Here is a 20,359-nt window from a genome sequence, read left to right as displayed (position 1 = left end):
GAGAACATTTCCTATATAAGGGAGAGGGTTTTTCACCTCTGGGTCTCCGCTTTCGAGTAGCTTATGCATTGCCTCTCAAGATGCATTAAAGCTTTACTGCAGAAGGATCCTAACGATGTGTCACGTCATTCTTGCTGGCGAGACGGTAGCGCGTTGCATGAAACCAAAAGAACCACCCAAATGTACAAGCCTTTAAACTCTCGAAGCACACCTCTAGTGATATACTTCCTCCAACAGGGCAACATTTATTGAGCCTCTCCAAACAATGCTGTGGGAAAAAAATCTTATTCAAAACACCACAGAAACCTTTGGCTTTAATCATACCTATGTCATTTACCTATTGTTTTAGTTGTATGTGGACCTGGGTGTTATTTAATCTAAATACATGTATATTCTTAAAGATCAGAAGTAGGACCCATGTTCTGTGTGAATTCAAGTAATTACTCTCAATAAAATGCATTAAGAGTATTTCATGTGTTGATTTTGTGATGAGTGGAAATTTCTTGAAGTAAACTATTTCAGATGTTGAAATAAATGTATGACACAATTAAAAGATCCCCTTTCTTCACTTTAGATGATTAAGACTAAAATATTGGTTTTTATTATTTACGTGTCTTGGGCATCACAAGTGATTTTCACCAGGACTATCCATCCTCTTTTCTATAAAGTGAGAATAAAAACTATTAATGAAATCATGAGGTTGTTGCATAAGCGGATATAATACAGTTTCTTAAAGTCATAAACATGGATCTTAAAGAAAACAGAGTGTTTAGTGTTGCAGTGTCTAATGCATATACATGGTCAGAGACTCAACAAGTGCAAGGACATGGACTATTAACTGACCTTTCGAAGAACATAGATTAAACAAAAATTTGTCTAATCTTTTATATGCAGTCCAGAACACTATGGTCAATTTTATGGGTCTTAATATTTTATTACTGTATTACAAAATCAAGCAATATAACCATAAATTTATTCAAGAATGATTTCTAGATTGGCAATATGCCTTTTGCATAAATGAATATTTTTCTCTTCCCAAAGGTCAAATGAATTACTGAAAACCTGCTCTACGAAAATGTTTATGGAGTCAACAGTTTTCTGGAATAAGTAAGCACTTAGTACTCCCTGGACATGTTTCCTATTGTGTGCCCGTTATCTGAACATAGTACTTCAATTGACACATAAAGCACACTAAGAAATACCACACAATTTTAAAGAATGCAATTAAACCACAAATGGTTAAAACTCTTCTGAAAATGCAGTAACATATATTTGTTTGTTTCTGAAAGTTGGTGCTTAAGAATGATAATGGACAACATTTATAAGGCAATTACACAACAGACAATATTCTAAATGAATTATCCAGTGAATTGGCTAGTATTTTCCATATTTTTATAAAAATAAACTACAGAAAGGTTAAGTGTCTTGTCCAAGGTCATACATTAGTGACTGGCTCAGCAGATGTAAACATTTCCTATTCTTAATAACTATACTGTATTCCTAAAACAACAAATACGTCTTATGCTTTTGAAAAAATGGCACAAGACTTCCTTATTATGAACAAAACATTGTTTATGTAATCAATTCCTTGTTAAGAAACATTTTGGTTATTTCTTCCCTTCTTTTTCTATTATAAACTTTTCACTGAACATCCTGCTGTAAAATGCTGTTTTGTGTGTGTGTGTGTGTGTGTGTTTGTGTGTGTGTGTGTGTGTTTGTGTGTGTGTGTGATAAACTGCTATATTTCTTGAGTAATGTTTTAAAAGATTTATAATTGGAGATGCTGTTTATATGCACATTCACAGACATAAATACACTCATACACAGAGGTGTACATACACACACACACACACACAGTTAAATGTATGTTTTAGAAAAATGCTTCCATAGAAAATAATCTTATGGTAGATTCAGATGCCATCCTAGGTAATTAAAGAAAATATGCCTGGAAGTTGTCTCCAGGCAACACCCCAAATACAGTAATCTAAGGATCAAATGAGTCAACAAGTGACAGGATCTGAGCACAAGCAGATGAAGACATGGTAGAAGGTCAAAGTGCAATGACAATTTTGGTTTCTTAAGAAATGTAACCAGTTATATTATGTGAAAATGTTTTTGTTTTAATCCCAGTGTGGGATAAGAGGCTGCTTCGCAGCAGGTGATTAGGATTTGCCTCATAGCAAGGGTGTGATTTTTGCCAGAGGTGGTTAATTTAATTCTAAGGACTCTAGAGAGTGTATAAAGGAGAGAGCCCTGAAAGGGCCTGTGGTGGCTGCTGCTCCCCTTGCTACTGCTGGCCCCTGAAACTTGTCAAGTGGTCATGACAAAAGAGACTAGTAGTTGGAGATGATGGCCTGATGAAAATACTGGACTTAGTCCAAGGAACCCAATGCCTCTAATCAGCAGGAATAACCTAAAGAGGTCTATGCCCTCTTTCTCCTCTAGTCTTCTTTCTTTCCTACCTAGTGCTGAAGTGTTGGATGTGATTAGACTGAATTAGGGTAGAATAGTCCTAGATATAAAAACATAGTAAAACATTAAAGCAAATTAGACAACAGCAAAGAGTAAAATATGATTTGAGAGACAACTTTAGAAAAGCTTAAAATATAATTGAAGCTGCAAAAAGCAGAATAGCAGCTTCACAATTCCCTGTAATATGAAAAATATCATCTGAATCAAGTTGAAAAACATAACATATAATATATATACTTTAAAAATATATATTATATAATTATATATGTTACATTGTTGGTCAAAAATGGGGTCCTGTGTCTGTTTGGGGCTAGGGCTGCTGGGCAAGGCAGGATGCAAATTTTGACTGCATGCACTCCACAGCACCGCCTGGCAGGGGTCAGACTGTGAGAAGCAGCAGGAGTCTGCTCCAGGAGTGAGGAAGGCTCAGTCTGGGGTCCCCGCAGACCTGCAGGAGTTGGGCTCCAACTCTCAGGCACCACAGATACTGCTGGGTACCACAGAAGAGCTGGTTCTGGGATCCCTGGGCCGCACGGAGGCCAGGGACGTCAGGTTCTTAGTCTTGCAGACTGCAGATGCCACTGGATGTCATGCAATAGCTGAGAACAGAGTCCTTCCAGTGAATTCTGGCCAGGAAGGTGAATGGAAAAGGACAGGGAGGAGAGAACTCCAGCTGCTTACCATAGGAATAAGGAGAGTCTGCAGGTAGGTTGGTTGTCAGCCATGGTTAGAGAAGTCAGGGAGAGTTCCCAACAGGAGGTTAGACGAAGTGCCAACCTCCTATTAGGGAAAGACCTGCTCCTTTGCTCCAGCACAGCAGATCCCAATGAGAAGAGACAGTCCATGGTTTTAAGGCATTTATTGAAGAAAAGTAGAGAGAAGAGTAGGGAAGTAGAAGCCGGCCATGGCCAGGTGGAGAGAGGGGAGAAGAGGATGGGGAGAGAAGGGGAGCAAGAGGGAAAGAGAATAAGAGGTAAGAGAGAGAGAGGAGGGGCCAAACATCCCCTTTAATAGTGGGCCCAGCCTACCTGGCTGTTGCCGGGTAACTGTGGGGAGGAGCATACCTGGCTATTGCCAGGTAACTGTGGGGGTTGAATCCAGACAGAATACCAGGAACTTGGGGCATTGCCTACATGACTAATGTCCACAAACCTATCTGGGGTGGGGGTGGGGGAGGCTGTAGCTGCCACAGGAGCTAGGGGCCCAGGAGACTTGGCTGAACATCTGCCATCCCATGCAGGCAGAAATCACCATTCACCAGGTCACAGAGGTTCAAGGCCTGTGCTTGACCAGGCTGTCTGTACACAGCTCACCACCCCACATTACATAGTTAATGTATAATTATATAATATAATTTTAATATAAAATATATAAATATACATCATAAAGGTATACATATATATGTTATAACATATGTATGTGTTATAGATATGTTATAGATAGTATGTGATATATAACATACGCATGTGATATAACACACACACGCTTATATAGGAAATCAAGCTCATAAAAGAAGTAGGATGAGTGGGGAAAAATCAAGCATTTTAAGTGTAATGATAATATACTATCACCATTCTAGAGAGTTAAAACACAAAACAAGATATTAAATACAAAATAGAAAAGGGTAAGAGAGTTTGGATCTAATATTTCTTTTCTTTTTGTTTTTTTTTTGTTGTTGTTGTTTTGTTTTGGTTTTGTTTTTATTTTTTGTTTTGTTTTGTTGAGATAGGGTTTCTCTGTGTAGCCCTGGCTGTCCTGGAATTCACTCTGTAGACCAGGCTGGCCTCGAACTCAGAAATCCACCTGCCTCTGCCTCCTAAGTGCTGGGAATAAAGGCGTGCGCCACCACGCCTGGCCCTGGATCTAATATTTCTAATGACTTAAATTATTATCTTTAGACCTCAAGAACATATGCTAGTAATTTTAAGGACAGCCTTAAAGAATCCTCCCTCTTATGGGTATTTCTTTTTTTCATTACCATCTGGTCTCCAGTGGTGTTTGATGGTACAGTCCTTTGATCCTAACTACTTGGAAGATGGAGATGAGGGTTTTGAAAGTTGAAAGTTGGTCTTAAGTACAGAGTAAGTTTGAGGCCAGACCGGGTAATTTAGGGAGATCCAGTGCCAGAATTAAAAGGGAGAATGGGGCTAGGACTATAATTCCATGAGGACAGAATTTGCTTACCTTAGAAGACCCTAGGTTTCATCCCTATTAATGTACACACACACACACACACACACACACACCATTTTCCACTCCACTCTGTCATGTTCTAAACATTTAAAGATTATATTTTCTTGATTCTTATATTCTATAACTTCATGGTTTGGCAGAAGCTTTGATTCTCTCTTGAATGGGATGGGTCTTTCCTACAGTTGTATAGCCTTCTGGCCCATTCTCAGCTTATGGGGCTACTTCCCTTTGCCTCTTACACACTATTTAAGCATCCTCAAAGTTATGCATAATTCTTCATTTTGCTAACTTTGCCCATTATATTCCCTAATCAGTATAAACAGGGAAAGATATAAGTGGATAAAGGACATTAAATCATAGTTACCCACGGGAAAAGTAATTGAAGAAAAAAAACTGTGCATGCTAAATATTATAGAAGTACCAAATAATACCAAATATCAAACAGAAGAAAGGCAAAATGATATCAAAGTAAGATTTACTCTTTATGTCCATTTTACATGAATAAAAATATCATATATAAATATAAATATATAAACAATAGCTATGTGAACACAGTAAAATTACAAAATCATAGCTTATAATTATATAGCTCAACTTCAGACTAATTGCCAATTTGAGTTTGGATATTCACACCAACTTGGGCTGCAGTGGTGGCTTTCCTACCGAATCAGAGACTCCCCTTGTAGATCACACCCCAGGATACCTCTAACTACCAGGCTTCACACACAATTCTGGTGGCCAGGCCTGACCCCTTGATGCACACCCTCAAGTGCTCCAATTTCCAAACCCTCCCACTGAAGAACTCCATTGGCCAGGTACTATCCCTGAGGAGCTCCAATGGTCAGGCCCTGCCCCTGAGGAAGTCAAATGGCTAGAGCCTTTTCCAGCTCAGACTTCTCTAACAGCCTGAATGGCATTCCCTAGCTGTGGTTCCCAGTCTCTAGAGAATAGCCAGGCTCCACCCTATCAAAAAATTCCCACCAATCGCTGAGGTTGCCTGAAGATCAGGCCACATAATTCCTTCAATCCCAATCTACCCTAGAAAGTTCCACCCCTCAGAACACCCCATACACTCATATTAAGCCCTGTGATTTGCTTAGTTCTTGTTCTCTACTGCTTATCACTGAGAAGCGGCAGCCACACTCCTGTGGTCACCTCCACTACCACCACCACCACACCAATAAATCTTTTCTATGAGGTTTGTTGTGTGCTCTGACTTTGTGGTTTTCCTTGGATCCAGACTGTCATGATACTATTTCCATCTCAGCTACAACATATCTACAAAAGCATCTGAATTAAAAAATAATAGTACATATATTTCTCAAGAAATTTCTTTGGAGCAAGTATGAGGCAAAGCACTATTGCTTGTTTTCAGTGATATGTATATGGATGTTGTAAAACTTTCTTCAGTGCTTTCTGAGACATTTTATAATAAAATGATATATTAGAGCAAATTAAATTAAAATAGTTTTCACTAAAACTCTGTTGTTCTATAGTGATTGGTTTTTTTGTTTTGTTTTGGTTTGGTTTTGGTTTGGATTTTTTTGTTGTTGTTGTTGGTGGTGGGTTTTTTTTTGTCCATAGCCTACATTATTGTGGTCAAAAGAAAAGTCTGAAAGTGTCACATTTTTAGCAATGAAAGTCATTTCCCTCCATTTGGATTAATAAATACTTTTGTATGATCCCAATGACAGAGCAAATGCTATCTTAAAGTCTTAATATTCCAGATACTACTAGGTTTACAGTGCATCAGGCAGGTACAATCTCAGCTCCCAATGATCCATTTGTGATGAGAATTTAACAGTCTTAAACAATATTAATTAAACAAATAGCTGCATTTGAGAGAGATTATAGTTTTGTCATGTTCTGGATTGCTAAAACAAAGTATGGACAGTACAACACAAAGTCATATGATGATTTAGAGTATTAAAAAATAAAATGTTGGCTCCCACTAACATTGATATCTTAATAAAATAAGATGGATTCTAATGGCTATCATTTTGAGAATTAACTATATAGTTTTTATTTTCACTTTGTCACATGACACTGTTAATATATGAAAATGTAATTTTAGTTTTCTCAAAATCTCCATAGTAATTTCTGACCCAGATAAAATAGATCATTGTGCTTGAAGAAACAGAATAAATGTCATATGAATTGGTATGCTGTTACACTGAGTACAGTAAACATTTTAATTTGCTGTTCTATTACTTTCCTGCCTACCCTACATATTTCTACGTTTATGGAGTCATGCAAATGAAAGATATACTTAACATGGAGAATACTGGATGTGTAATGGACAGCCTTTCAATTGGTGGACTGACTTTGCTAAGTTTTTGATTGCACAAAGTTTTCTGAGCTCTTTTTCTGCAACCAAGATATTGATTATGGGGCATATTCCTAGAAATATGTACTGCTGGTTCTCCTTCAAATATGATAGGAATAGTAAAAAAAAAAAAAAAAGAAAAAAATTCAGGTTAGATTGATATGATTAAATTTTGAATATTCTTCCTTATAAATATGGATATTATTATAGACAAAGTAGATTCTGGGGACAACTAAGATTGTTCTTCACAGTATCTTCCCTGTAAGCATGGAGGAAAAGTTTATGACGAAGGGTTTAAATCAACAGCCCAGTAAATTCTTCTTTCATTAAGACATAAACTTATACAAAGATATACTTTTATGGAAAAGTATAGGAACACACAATTTAAGTTGTTGGTTTCATATAAAAGAAAACCAAATATTTCAACTAAAAAAGGTGCTAAACACGAATTTAACTCCTGTGGGTTAAGAACTTTTGAATATATTACCTCATTGAGTACTGTCAAACATTTTATAGTGATTTTAGAGACCAGTAAAATATGAAACAGAGACTTTTAATAACGTTTCAATAACCATATAACACTATATTGTGTCCACTAATTCTAGTGTTCAACAAATGAAATTGGGGTGTATATTTTAAACCAGAAAGGGATGCAAATATCTTATTAATTCCATAGGTATTTACTTAAACAATGCTCTTTTCTGTTAACTGACAAAACTTTGTAAAGATTCCTTTGCAACATTTTAGCACATCCTCAAGAGGAAAATTAAGGTCAAGGTTGCAAATATAAGGTTTACTTACATACTTTCCTATTTACTTTCTGTTGTGGTTATAACATACTAAAAGCTACTTGTAGGAAAGAGGTTTACTTCAGCTTATATTTTACAGTCTAACTCACAGAAAGCCATGGTAGTAATTTGAGAGAGGAATCTAGAAGGAACTGAAGCAATACTATTGGAGAATCCTACTAATAGGCTTGCTCAGCTTGCTTTCTTACACAACCAAGTACTACATGCCTAGGACTGGCACTGCCCATAGTGGCCTATGCCCTCCTGCACCAATTATTAACCAAGAAAATATCCTATATGCTTGCCCACAGACCAACCTACGGGAGGCAATTCCTCAACTTGAGTTCCCTCTTTGTACATGATTCTACTATGTGTCCATTTGACAAAAACTAATCAGCACATATTTCCAAGTGATTTACCAATGAAATCGTATTTGCTAGACATCACAGTCCCATTACATACATGGACTAACAATGACAATTACTGAATGCACAAGATCCATAACAAATCATCCAACCAAAATTCCAGCATGGATATGGAAGGGACTCGTGAAGCCCCACCTCTAGTTGAAGAACTATTGTAAACTGATGATTGCTGAGGGAGTAAGAGCCAGTTTTCTTTAGTTATATGGCTCCTCAGAGAATCACTGTTATCCTTAAATGGTCCACAACACTAGAGCACATAAACAACATTAAGGGAACTTGGTGATATTTATTTTCTAAAATGACAGAACACATGAATTTGTGAAGGGAAATGTGGTAGGACTATGGGAAGAACTAGGGGATTAGACTGGGGAATTAGATTTGATTAAAGTATGTTACAGGCATATATGAATTTCTCAATCATTAAAGATATTAAAAAGTCAAGAGAAAAGAAACTTTCATGGTTTAATCTACTAATTCACACATTTATTTTGTACTGCAGTAATATAATAATTATGTAGAATAATATCAGACAAAAGGCTTTCTATTATAATCACATGAACCATAGCTGTATAGGAAGGCATAGAAAATATTGGGTCTATGGATTATAAGAGCTTTACCATGAACTACACAGGTTGGTGAAAGTATACTTCAATAACACTAGGCTAGACAATTCATCCAGGCTTACTCAAAGCAGTTATGTTTTTATTGGTGCTAGATAATTAGCCCCTTTATGAGGCTTATTTAAATAAATTGTTTTAAAATTGAAACAACTTGAAAATTACTGTATTAGTATAACTGATAGGTAAGAATATGGACCCATTAAACTAATAAATTTGCTTGGTTATACTCTTAGAAAAAACACTAACTAGTCTTCTCCCAGCAGCTATCAAGTATGAATTGCTTCTTATCCAGGGGTTGGGTTTCATATCCAATTCACCTCTACATGCCAGAATTTGGTCTGGCTTGGTTTTGTGCATGTAGTCCCAAACACTGTGATTTCACATATATGGCTTCCTTCCTGTATTCATAACGTACTCTTTCCTAATAGTCACATACTTCTTATATTATTCTTCATTCTCTTCCACAACAACTCTGAGCCTTGGAGGGCAGTATAATATAGATGCCGCATTTAGTACTGACCATTACACAATCTCTAATTCTCCCCACTTTGACCACTTGTTGGTCTCTGCATTAACCACTATCAACAGCAAATAGAAGCTTCTCTGATGCATTAATCTATGGGCTTAATGGTACGTCTTTCAGTTTTGTATTTGTGTATTATTTAAAATTAAGGTATTTTGAGAGTCAGTAAATGAATGATTTAAGACTTGACTTTGCTAAGTCTTAGTCTAGTACTCATTCTCTTATACCCTTAATAACTGTGAATGACTCCACTCATTAAATAAAGACAGGCATTAGGATTACTTTATAATAAATAATTTTGTGCAATATTCTTTCAAGAGTGTACTATTTTCATTGCTAATTATTAATAAGAACAAAGTTAAGCATAAAGTTATAGTAAATTCAAAATTTAATGATTCTGTAATTTCAGAAATAATTTTCAAGTAATATCCTCAGTTGTTTAAAGAGACAGGGAAACAACTGTTTTCAGCATAAGTCATCAACAAAAACTTGTTGATATTATCATTGTAAAACATGTGCATTATATTCTCTTCTCCACAAATTCTAAGCCATAATGCTTGTAAAATAAACTTCAAGAATTGTTTCTATAACATCCATAGTAAACTCAGAATCACTTAATAGATCACGTATTCAATCAAATTATCATTGTTATATACTGATCTATATGCAGGAAACATATGAATGCAGAGATACAATTTCTTCATATTACTTTTATTTTCAGGTGATAAAATGACTTTCATATGTGATTGTTCAACAGTAAGTGGCAGTTGAATTTTTAAAGAAATCATACCACTTCAAGAGCATTGACAGCTTTTTTTTAAAGGAAATATCTCTTTTGATTTTTTAAGTTGCTGTCTTCATGGAATAATATGTTCACTCTCCCACTCTGTTTACACTTACATCTTTCTTTGTCTACCACCTGAATATCCAAGGGATATTGCAACTGTTCTTAATTGTGTTTTCTATTTACTCTGATGGAAAATAAAAGCTATGCTACTTAGGAAAGACACTTATAAACATTGATTCTCCATTTTAAATGTAATGTATCATTAATTTAATATTTATTAATAACAGAATATTTTGTTTAATAATTGGTAATAACTTTCCCTTTAAATACTCCTCTATTGTACTATTTCTTCACATAAAATCTATTGATTTTCTCATTTTGAACTTTATCATTAATTTAGAAGGATTTTTTTCATTGTAGAATTTACTAAACTTCAATGAAGTTCTATCATTGTATAAAAAATGGCATCTAAAGGTTTATTTGAATCAAAAACAGAAACTTTTCTCTAATTTCCCAATGTATTACTTTCATTTAGATATTGAAGGGCAATTTATAGTAGCCCCTTTGCTGGAAAGTAAAGTGTACCTTGTATAAAACAGCACACTGACAAATTTTCTGAAATCTTTTCATTTTGATTTCCACACAAGCACCCAAGCTTACTTTAAAACCACAAAACACAAATAGCCAAAAAATGTGTCACTTTTCCTGGGGAACATCTTTTCCAGTGGGAATAAGTGCACTTTCTCTCAATGAACTGACATTTTTTTTTAAAAGTAGGAACATCTATAAGCCAGTGAGCATTTTCTGGTCAGCACTACACAACACCACACCATTATGGTGAAAACAAAATATTGTGGTCATAACATGTTCTATTATATCAGCAGATTTTATATAATAAGAAACACAAACTTATGGCTCTTCTGTTCTCCCATTCAATTATGAATGCACTAAACTTGCAATACCAATATTATGGCACTTTCCCCCAAGGGCTACTTCAAATATTATTTTTTATGACACATGTAGGCTTAAAGTATTCCCAAACACATATTCAAAAATAGTTTATAAGAAATGAACTTAAGGAAGCAATTATAACATGGAAGCCTATTATAATCTTGAAACATTCATGAAAAATGAAAATTCATTTTCATGCATACTTCAAAATTTATTTTAAAAAATATACTTTAATTTAAAAAATAGTGTGAAAATTTCACATATTCATATGGGCTTCGATCAAATTCACCTCCTCTTCCTTCTCCTCAAACTCCTTTCATATGCCTCTACTCATTTGTACACCTAACTTTATGCTCTTAATTTTTAAAACTCTGCACCCACTTAAATGTTTTCTGTGTGTACAAGGGTATAAGATCTCCCACTGTAGTGTGAGTAGCTTCTCAGGGTTATATCCATGAAGCAAACTAATTCTTCCTCCCCTACATACACTAATGGCCAATAACTCCTTCACTAAGTGTGGTACTTCATGAGCCCCTCCTGTATCCATAGGATTTTACCTGACTTTATCTTGTGCATTTAATTACAGCTACTATTAGTTCATGTGTGAAATAGCTCTGTAATGTTGAACAAATGCTGTTTCTCTGTAGATGTCCACTATTGATGGTATTTACAGTCTTTTTGACTCTTCTTTTATGATGATTCATGAGCCTTGGGAGACAAGAATATGATGTAGATGTCTCACATTGAGTTGAGCACTTTACAGTCTCTTATTTTTGTGTATTGAGTAGTTACATTTCTTTGTATTAATCACTATCTACTATAAAAAAATAAGCTTCTCTGATGATGGTTGAGAGATTCATTAATCTATGGGAATGGTGATAAGAAGTTAGGAGGTACTTTAACACTATATCCATGTACCAGAAAAATAGGATTGGGTTCTCCCTTATGACCTATGATATAGCCAGTCATTGTTAATTTGACTAGTTAATTGTGACAGGCATAGGTTTTGTCTTATGAATTGAGTTTTAAATATAATCAGAAAGTAGTTGGTTACCCTTCTTATATTTATGCCACTACTGCATCTGTGAGTAAATGTTGTTAATCCAGTAATTATTATAGCTAGTGAGACTTGCTACTGGGTAATCCTGCCGCTTACTTTCCTCCTTAGGTAGCATTTATAGACACGTACAGCACTATAAAGGTTGGCCACTGGTGACCAAATTTCTGAATTGGCACTAACTTGATCCATTCATGTTCTATAAGATAAATATGTGTTATCTTCAGTAATATGATGATACCACCAAGTTTTGAAGGGTAACCAAGACCATTGGCAATATACTATAATATTTATGGGGGGTCCGTGGAATCATAATGACCAATAACATTAAAAGAAGTAACCTATGCTTAGCAAAGCTTTTCATTTGATAGCAAACAGAGTCTGTGGAAAACACACCTACACATTATCAGATTACTTAATTTAAACTCCGTTTATATGTGTTTATGTATATATTTTAATAAGATTCTACACTGAAAAGTTTCAATTTGGCTTTTTCAAATGTCTTTAGTCTTATATCCACAATATCATTTTTTATCGTGCTGTGGTGGTTTGATTGAGATGGCCTCATAGGCTCACGTGTCTGAATATAGTCTCCAACTATTGGAACTGTTTGGGAAGAATTAGAAAGTGTGGCTTTGTTGGGGAAGGTACGTTAGTGGGGTGGGCTTTCAAGTTTGAAGAGCCCCCACCATTCCCAGTTCACCAGCTTCCCACTACTATTCTAGCACCAAGCCTGCCTGCTTCCTATCACAATAATCATGGACTTCTTCTCTGAAACTGTACACCAGGCCCCAATTAAATACTTTCTTTTATAAGTTTCCTTGGTAATGTTATCTCATCACAACAATAGAAAAGTATCTAAGATACCTGCTCTCCTATGCCCCACCTCATTTACCCCTTCCTGCTCTGTTAGTTTCAATCATTGTAAAGTATGGGGAAAGAAAAAAAATGTCCTGCTGACTTCCTGAAGTCTAGTGATATATCCTAGTGTTATTGAAATATCATGAACAAAATAGTAGTTGATTTCAAAGTAATGTGATTCAAGATACTTTATGGGCTAGTGAGATGGCTCAGTGGGTAAGAGCACCAGACTGCTCTTCTGAAGGTCCGGAGTTCAAATCCCAGCAACCACATGGTGGCTCATAACCATCTGTAACAAGATCTGACGCCCTCTTCTGGAGTGTCTGAAGACAGATACATATAATAAATAAATAAATAAATAAATAAATAAATCTTAAAAAAAAAAGATACTTTATAAGGATCCATAATGTCCTGTCTTTTAAAACCAGGTTGTAGAATAGGAAATTATAGCTTGTATATAGGAGACTACTCTTTAAAATGAGTAAAAAATTTCACATTAGGAAGCTAATTGTCCTAATTATCCAAATTATCTGGTTTTAAGAATACATTATTTTGATTTTCAGTGTGATCTCAGTAGAGGGTCCCAAGGTCCCCAGAGGTCTCTCCACTCTGCAGGCACCCTAGCACACCCAAGATCTTCAGATCACTGGTGAGTGGAATGCAACATCAGTTCCAAAAACCCAGAGGGTCTTGTGCTAGCAGGAACAGGGACAAAGGACACCTGTCCAACCAGCACCTGGGGTTCATTCTCGTTGGTGCCACCACCACACCATCTTGGAAGTGATCTCAGCTGAGGGCACCAAGGTCCCCAGAGGACTCCACTCTGCAGGCACCCTCGCACACCTGGGACCTTAAGATCACTGGTGAGTGGAACACAACTTCAGTTCCAAAAAACCCAAAGGGTCTTGTGCTAGCAGCAACAGGGTCAAAGGAAAAAGGCAGGCCCTAGCAAACCCAGAATCTCGGGATCACTGAGACCAGTCTACGCAGGAGGGCACGTGGGTCGCAAAAGCAACAGAGCTTCTTGGACAGGGTCAGGGAGAGCTGACTCTAGGACTCAGGAGGTGGATCTGAGCTCCAGGCTTCTGTGCAGCACCTTCCCAGCAAGAGGAGCACTTGCCTGCAGAGAGTGTTCTGACCACTTCGACCACAGGAGAGAGTTGGTCTCCAAGGAGTGTTGATAGAGGCTAAAGAATCACAGGAGGAACAAGCTCCAGCGAAAGACAGCTAGAACATCTAACACCACAGATTACCAGATGGCAAAAGGCAAATGAAAGAATCTTGCTAAAAAAAAACAAAAACAAAACAAGACCACTAGGCATCATCAGAACTCAGTACACCAACCACAGCAAGTCCTGGATACCCCAACACATCCGAAAAGCAAGATTCGGATCTAAAATCATATCTCATGATGCTGGTAGAGGATTTTAAGAAGGACATTAATAACTCACTTAAAATAAATCACATAAAAATGGATGCAGAAACAATGAAGAAAACCCAAAGGGAGACAACTCTGGAGATAGAAACCCTAGGAAAGAAATCAGGAACCATAGATGCCAGCATATGGAACATAACACAAGAGATGGAAGAGAGAATCTGAGGTGCAGAAGATTCCAAAGAAATCATGGATACAACAATCAAATAAAATGCAAAATGCAAAAAGATCCTAACTCAAAACATCAGGAAATCCAGGAGTCAATGAGAAGACCAAACCTAAGGATAATAGGCATAGATGAGAATGAAGATTTTCAACTGAAAGGGCTAGTAAATATCTTCAACGAAATTATAGAAGGACATCCCTAACCTAAAGAAAGAGATGCCAATGAACATACAGGAAACCTACAGAACGCCAAATAGACTGGATCAGAAAAGAAATTCCTCCTGACACATAATAATCAGAACAACAAATGCACTAAATAAAGATAGAATATTAAAAGCAGTATGGGAAAATGTTCAAGTAACATATAAAGGCAGGCCTATTAGAATTACACCAGACTTCTCACCAGAGACTATGAAAGCCAGAAGATCCTGAACAGATATTGTACAGACCCTAAGAGAACACAAATGCCAGCCCAGGCTACTATACCCAGCAAAACTCTCAATTACCATAGATGGAGAAACCAAAGTATTCCATGACAAAACCAAATTCACATAATATCTTTCCACGAATCCAGCCCTTCAGAGGATAATAAAGGGAAAACACTAACACAAGCAGGGAAACTACACCCTAGAAAAAGCAAGAAAGTAATCCCTCAACAAAATCAAAAGAAGACAGCCCCAAGAACAGAATCCCAACTCTAACAACAAAAAATAACAGGAGGTAACAATTACTTTTCCTTAATATCTCTTAATATCAATGAACTCAATTCCCCAATAAAAAGACATAGACTAATAGACTGGCTACATCAACAATACAGGAAACCCACCTCGGGGTAAAAGATAGATACTACCTCAGGGTAAAAGGCTGGAAAACAATTTTCCAAGCAAATGGTCCCAAGAAACAAGGTGGAGTAGCCATTCTAATATCGAATAAAATTGACTTCCAACCCAAAGTTATCAAAAAAGACAAGGAGTGGCACTTCATNCTCATCAAAGGTAAAATCCCCAAGATGAACTCTCAATTCTGAATATCTATGCTCCAAATTCAAGGGCAACCACATTCATTAAAGAAACTATAATAAAGGTCAAAGCACATATTGCACCTCACACAATAATAGTGGGAGATTTCAACACTCCAATCTCATCAATGGACAGATCCTGGAAACAGAAACTAAATAGAGACACATTGAAATGAACAGAAGGTATTAAACAAATGGAATTAACAGAACATTTTATTCTAAAACAAAAGGATATACCTTCTTCACAGCACCTTATGGCACCTTCTCCAAAATCTACCAAATAATATTTCACACAATGGGCCTCAACAGATACAAAATTATTGAAATTATCCAATGCATCTTATCAGAACACCACAGACTAAGGCTGATCTTCAATAACAACATAAATATTAGAAACCAACATTCATGTGAAAATTGAAGAACATTCTACTATATGATACCTTGGTCAAGGAAGAAATAAAGAAATTAAAGACTTTTTAGAGTTTAATAAAAATGAAGCCACAACATACCCAAACCTATGGGACACAATGGAAGCATTCCTAAGAGGAAAACTCAGAGCTTCCTGAGTGCCTCGAAAAAGAAACTAGAGAGAGCATACACTAGCAGCTTGACAGCACATCTGAAAGCTCTAGAACAAAAAGAAATAAATTCACCTACGCGGACTAAACTGCAGGAAATAATCAAACTCAAGGCTGAAATCAACCAAGTGGAAACAAAAAGAACTATTCAAAGAATCAACCAAACCAGGAGCTGGTTCTTTGAGAAAATAAACTAGTTAGATAAACCCTTAGGCAGACTCACTAAAGGGAACAGGGCAGTATCAAAATTAACAAAATCAGAAATGAAAAGGGAGACATAACAACAGAACCTGAGGAAATCCAAAACATCATCANATCCTACTACAAAAGGCTATATTCAACAATACTGGAAAACCTGGATGAAATGGACAAATTTCTTGACAGATACCAGGTACCAAAGTTAAATCAGGATCAGATTAATGACCTAAACAGTCCCATATCCCCTAAAGAAATAGAAGCAGTTAATAATTGTCTCCCAACCAAAAAAAGCCCAGGGCCAGATGGGTTTAGTAAAGAATTCTATCAGACTTTCAAAGAAGACCTAATTCATAAGAGACTTTTGGGATAGCATTTAAATTGTTAAAGAAGAAAATATTTAATAAAAAGGAATATATTAATGAACCTCTGGGGAAAAAAAAAGAATGGATCAATTTGCATTCTTTAACAAGATAACCACCAGTTGTGCCAGCACCATTTGTTGAAAATTCTGTCTTTTTTTCCACTGGATGGTTTTAGATCCCTTTTCAAAGATCAACTGACCATAGGTGTGTGGGTTCCTTTCTGGGCTTTCAATTCTACTCTATTGATCTACCTGTCTGTCCCTGTAACAGTACCATGCCATTTTTATCACAATTATTCTGTAGTACAGCTTTAGTTCAGGCATGGTGATTCCATCAGATGTTATTTTTTATGAATTATTTATTTATTTATTTATTTATTTATTGTTTTCTTTATTTACATTACAAATGCTATTCTGAAAGTTCCCTATATGCCCCCCCCGCCCCTGCTCCCCTACCCACCCACTCCCACTACTTGACCCTGGCCTTTCCCTGTGCTGGGGCATATAAAGTTTGCAAGACTAAGGGGCCTCTCTTCCCAATGATGGTCGGTTCTTTTATCATTGAGAAGAGTTTTTCCTATGCTAGGTTTTTTGTTATCCCAGAAGAATTTGCAAATTGCTCTTTATAACTTTGTGAAGAATTGAGTTGGTATTTTGATGGGGATTGCATTGAATCTGTAGATTGCTTTCAGCAAGATATCCGTTTTTACTATATTGATCCCACCAATCCATGAGCATGGGCGATCTTTACATCTTCTGAGATTTTCTTCAATTTCTTTCTTCAGAGACTTGAAATTCTTACCATACAGATCTTTCACTTCCTTAGTTAGAGTCACACAAAGGTATTTTATATTATTTGTGACTATTGTGAAGGGTGTTGTTTCCCTAATTTCTTTCTCACCCTGTTTATTCCTTCTGTAGAGAAAGGCTAATGATTTGTTTGAATTAATTTTATATCCAGCTACTGTACTGAAGCTGTTTATCAGGTTTAGGAGTTCTCTTGTAGAACTTTTAGGATCACTTATACATACTATCATATCAGCTGCAAATAGTGATATTTTGACTTCTTCCTTTCCAATTTGTATCCCCTGATCTCCTTTTGTTGTCTAATTGCTCTGGCTAAGACTTCCAGTACTATATTGAATAGGTAGGGAGAAAGTGGGCAGCCTTGTCTAGTGCCTGATCTTAGTGGGATTGCTTCATATTTATCTCCATTTAGTTTGATGTTGGCTACTGTTTTGCTGTATATTGTGTTCATTATGTTTAGGTATGGGCCTTGAATTAATCCATTCTTATCTTCTTGTACTAAGGTCAAGTCTACATGGATCAAGGATCTCCATGTAAACCCAGAGACACTGAAGCTTATAGAGGAGAAAGTGGTGGACAGACTCAAAGTATGGGCACAGGGAAAAAAATCCTGAAGAGAAGAGCAATGGCTGTTGCTGCAAGATTGAGAATCAACAAATGGGAACCTCATAAAATTAAAAAGCTTCTATAAGGCTAATGACTCTGTCAGTAAGACAAAAAGTCCACCAACAGATTGGGAAAGGATATTTACCAATCCTAAATCAGATAGGGGAGTAATATCCAATATATATAAGGAACTCAAGAAGATGGACACGCGAAAATCAAATAACCCTATTAAAAATGGGATACCGAGCTAAACAAAAAATTCTCAAATGAGGAATGCCGAATGGCTGTGAAGCACCTGAAAAAAATGTTCAACGTCCTTAATCATCAGGGAAATGCAAATCAAAACAACCCTAAGATTCTACCTCACACCAGTCACAAGGGCTAAGATCAAAAATTTAGGTGACAGCAGATGCTGGCAAGGATGTGGAGAAAGAGGAACACTCCTGCATTGTTTGTGGGATTGCAAACTGTTACAACCACTCTGGAAATCAGTCTGGGGGTTTCTCAGAAAATTGGACATAGTACTACTGGAAGATTCAGCAATTCCTCTCCTGGGCATATACCCAGAAGATGTTCCAACTTGTAATAAGGACACATGCTCCACTATGTTCATAGCAGCCTTATTTATAATAGCCAGAAGCTGGAAGAACCCAGATATCCCTCAACAGAGGAATGGATAAAGAAAATGTGGTACATTTACACAATGAAGTACTATTCAGCTATTAAAAACAATGAATTTATGGAATTCTTAGGCAAATGGGTGGATCTGGAGAATATCATCCTGAGTGACATAACCCAGTCACAAAAGAGCACACATGGTATGCACTCATTGAGAAGTGGATATTAGCCCAGAGACTTGGAATATCCAAGATACAATTTGCAAAACACATGAAACTCAAGAAGAAGGACGACCAAAGCGTGGATACTTCATTCCTTCTTAGAATGCTGAATACCTATAGAAGGAGTTACAGAGACAAAGTTCAGAGCTAAGATGGAAGGAAAGACCATCCAGAGACTGCCCCACCCAGGTATCTATCCCATATACAACCACCCAAACCCAGGCACTATGGCATATGCCAGAAAATTTTTGCTGACAGGCCCCTGACATAGCTATCTCTTGTGAGTCTATGACAATGCCTGGCAAATACAGAAGTGGACGCTCACAATCATCTATTGGATGGAAAACAGGTCCCCTAATGACGGAGCTAGAGAAAGTAACCAAGGAGCTAAAGGTGTCTGCAACCGTATAGGAGGATCAAAGATATGAACTAACCAGTACCCCCAAGAGCTGTGTCTCTAATTGCATATGTTGCAGAAGATGGCCTAGTTGGCCATCAATGGGAGGAGAGGCCCCTTGGTATTGCGAAGATCATATGTCCCAGGACATGGGAATGCCAGGGCCAGGAAGCAGGAGTGGGTTGGTTGGGGAGCAGGGTGGGGGGAGGGTATAGGGTGTTTTCAGGATAGCATTTGAAATGTAAATGAAGAAAATATCTAATAAAAAGAATACATCATTTTTAATTTCTTTTTTATTAAACTAATGAAATATATTTTAGTATATACAACTCAGTGTTGACATTTCATTAAGTCATCAAAATAATTGATAATACATGCCTCTTAAATATACATGATATCTTCTGAAGCTAAAAGTAATGTGTACTCAACCAGTTTTTAAAATCTATTTGGAATATTAAACATGATAGAAGTAGAAAAATATCTCTTATGAAGTCCTCTATGAAAGGAAATTGTGACAAGTTCCTGATTACACAGAAACTATTTCCTCTTCAAGGGCATAGAATATGCTCCAAGAATAAGCAGCCTAACTGTGGCTTCCTAGAATGAATTAGATAGTGTTCCTTCTGTTTCTATTTTCTGGGATAATTTTAAGGATATTGGTATTAGGTCTTCTTTGAAGGTCTGATAGAATTATTCACTAAACACATTTGGTCCTGGGCTTTTGTTGGTTGGGACACTTTTAATGACATCTATTTCTTTAGGGGTTATGGGATTGATTAGATCCTTTATCTGATCCTGTTTTAACTTTGATATTTGGTATCTGTCTAGAAATTTGTTCATTTAATCCAGATTTTCCACTTTTCTTGAATATAGTGTTTTTTAGCTGGATCTGATGATTTTTGAATTTCCTTGGTTTCTTTTGTTATATCTCCCTTTTCATTTCTGATTTTAT

The 20,359-nt window shown here is 36.5% G+C and overlaps 1 protein-coding gene across 1 annotated transcript in view; it reads left to right on the top strand.

Annotated features, from left to right (window-relative positions):
* The window catches only part of LOC110314331 (lamina-associated polypeptide 2, isoforms beta/delta/epsilon/gamma-like), a 113,515-nt gene that overhangs the window by 8,043 nt on the left and 85,113 nt on the right, over positions 1 to 20,359 (top strand). Inside the window, exons 2-3 of the mRNA XM_021188749.1 lie at positions 1,042 to 1,107; positions 2,836 to 3,177. Of these exons, the coding sequence (XP_021044408.1) occupies positions 1,042 to 1,107; positions 2,836 to 3,177 (408 nt within the window). The remainder of the gene's footprint in view (positions 1 to 1,041; positions 1,108 to 2,835; positions 3,178 to 20,359) is intronic.

The sequence above is a fragment of the Mus pahari genome, chromosome X, assembly GCF_900095145.1.
Source record: "Mus pahari chromosome X, PAHARI_EIJ_v1.1, whole genome shotgun sequence".
In the NCBI taxonomy this organism is placed as follows: Eukaryota; Metazoa; Chordata; class Mammalia; order Rodentia; family Muridae; genus Mus; species Mus pahari.
The sequence above is the reverse complement of the archived record's forward strand: the minus strand, read 5'-3'. Positions and strand labels throughout refer to the sequence as shown.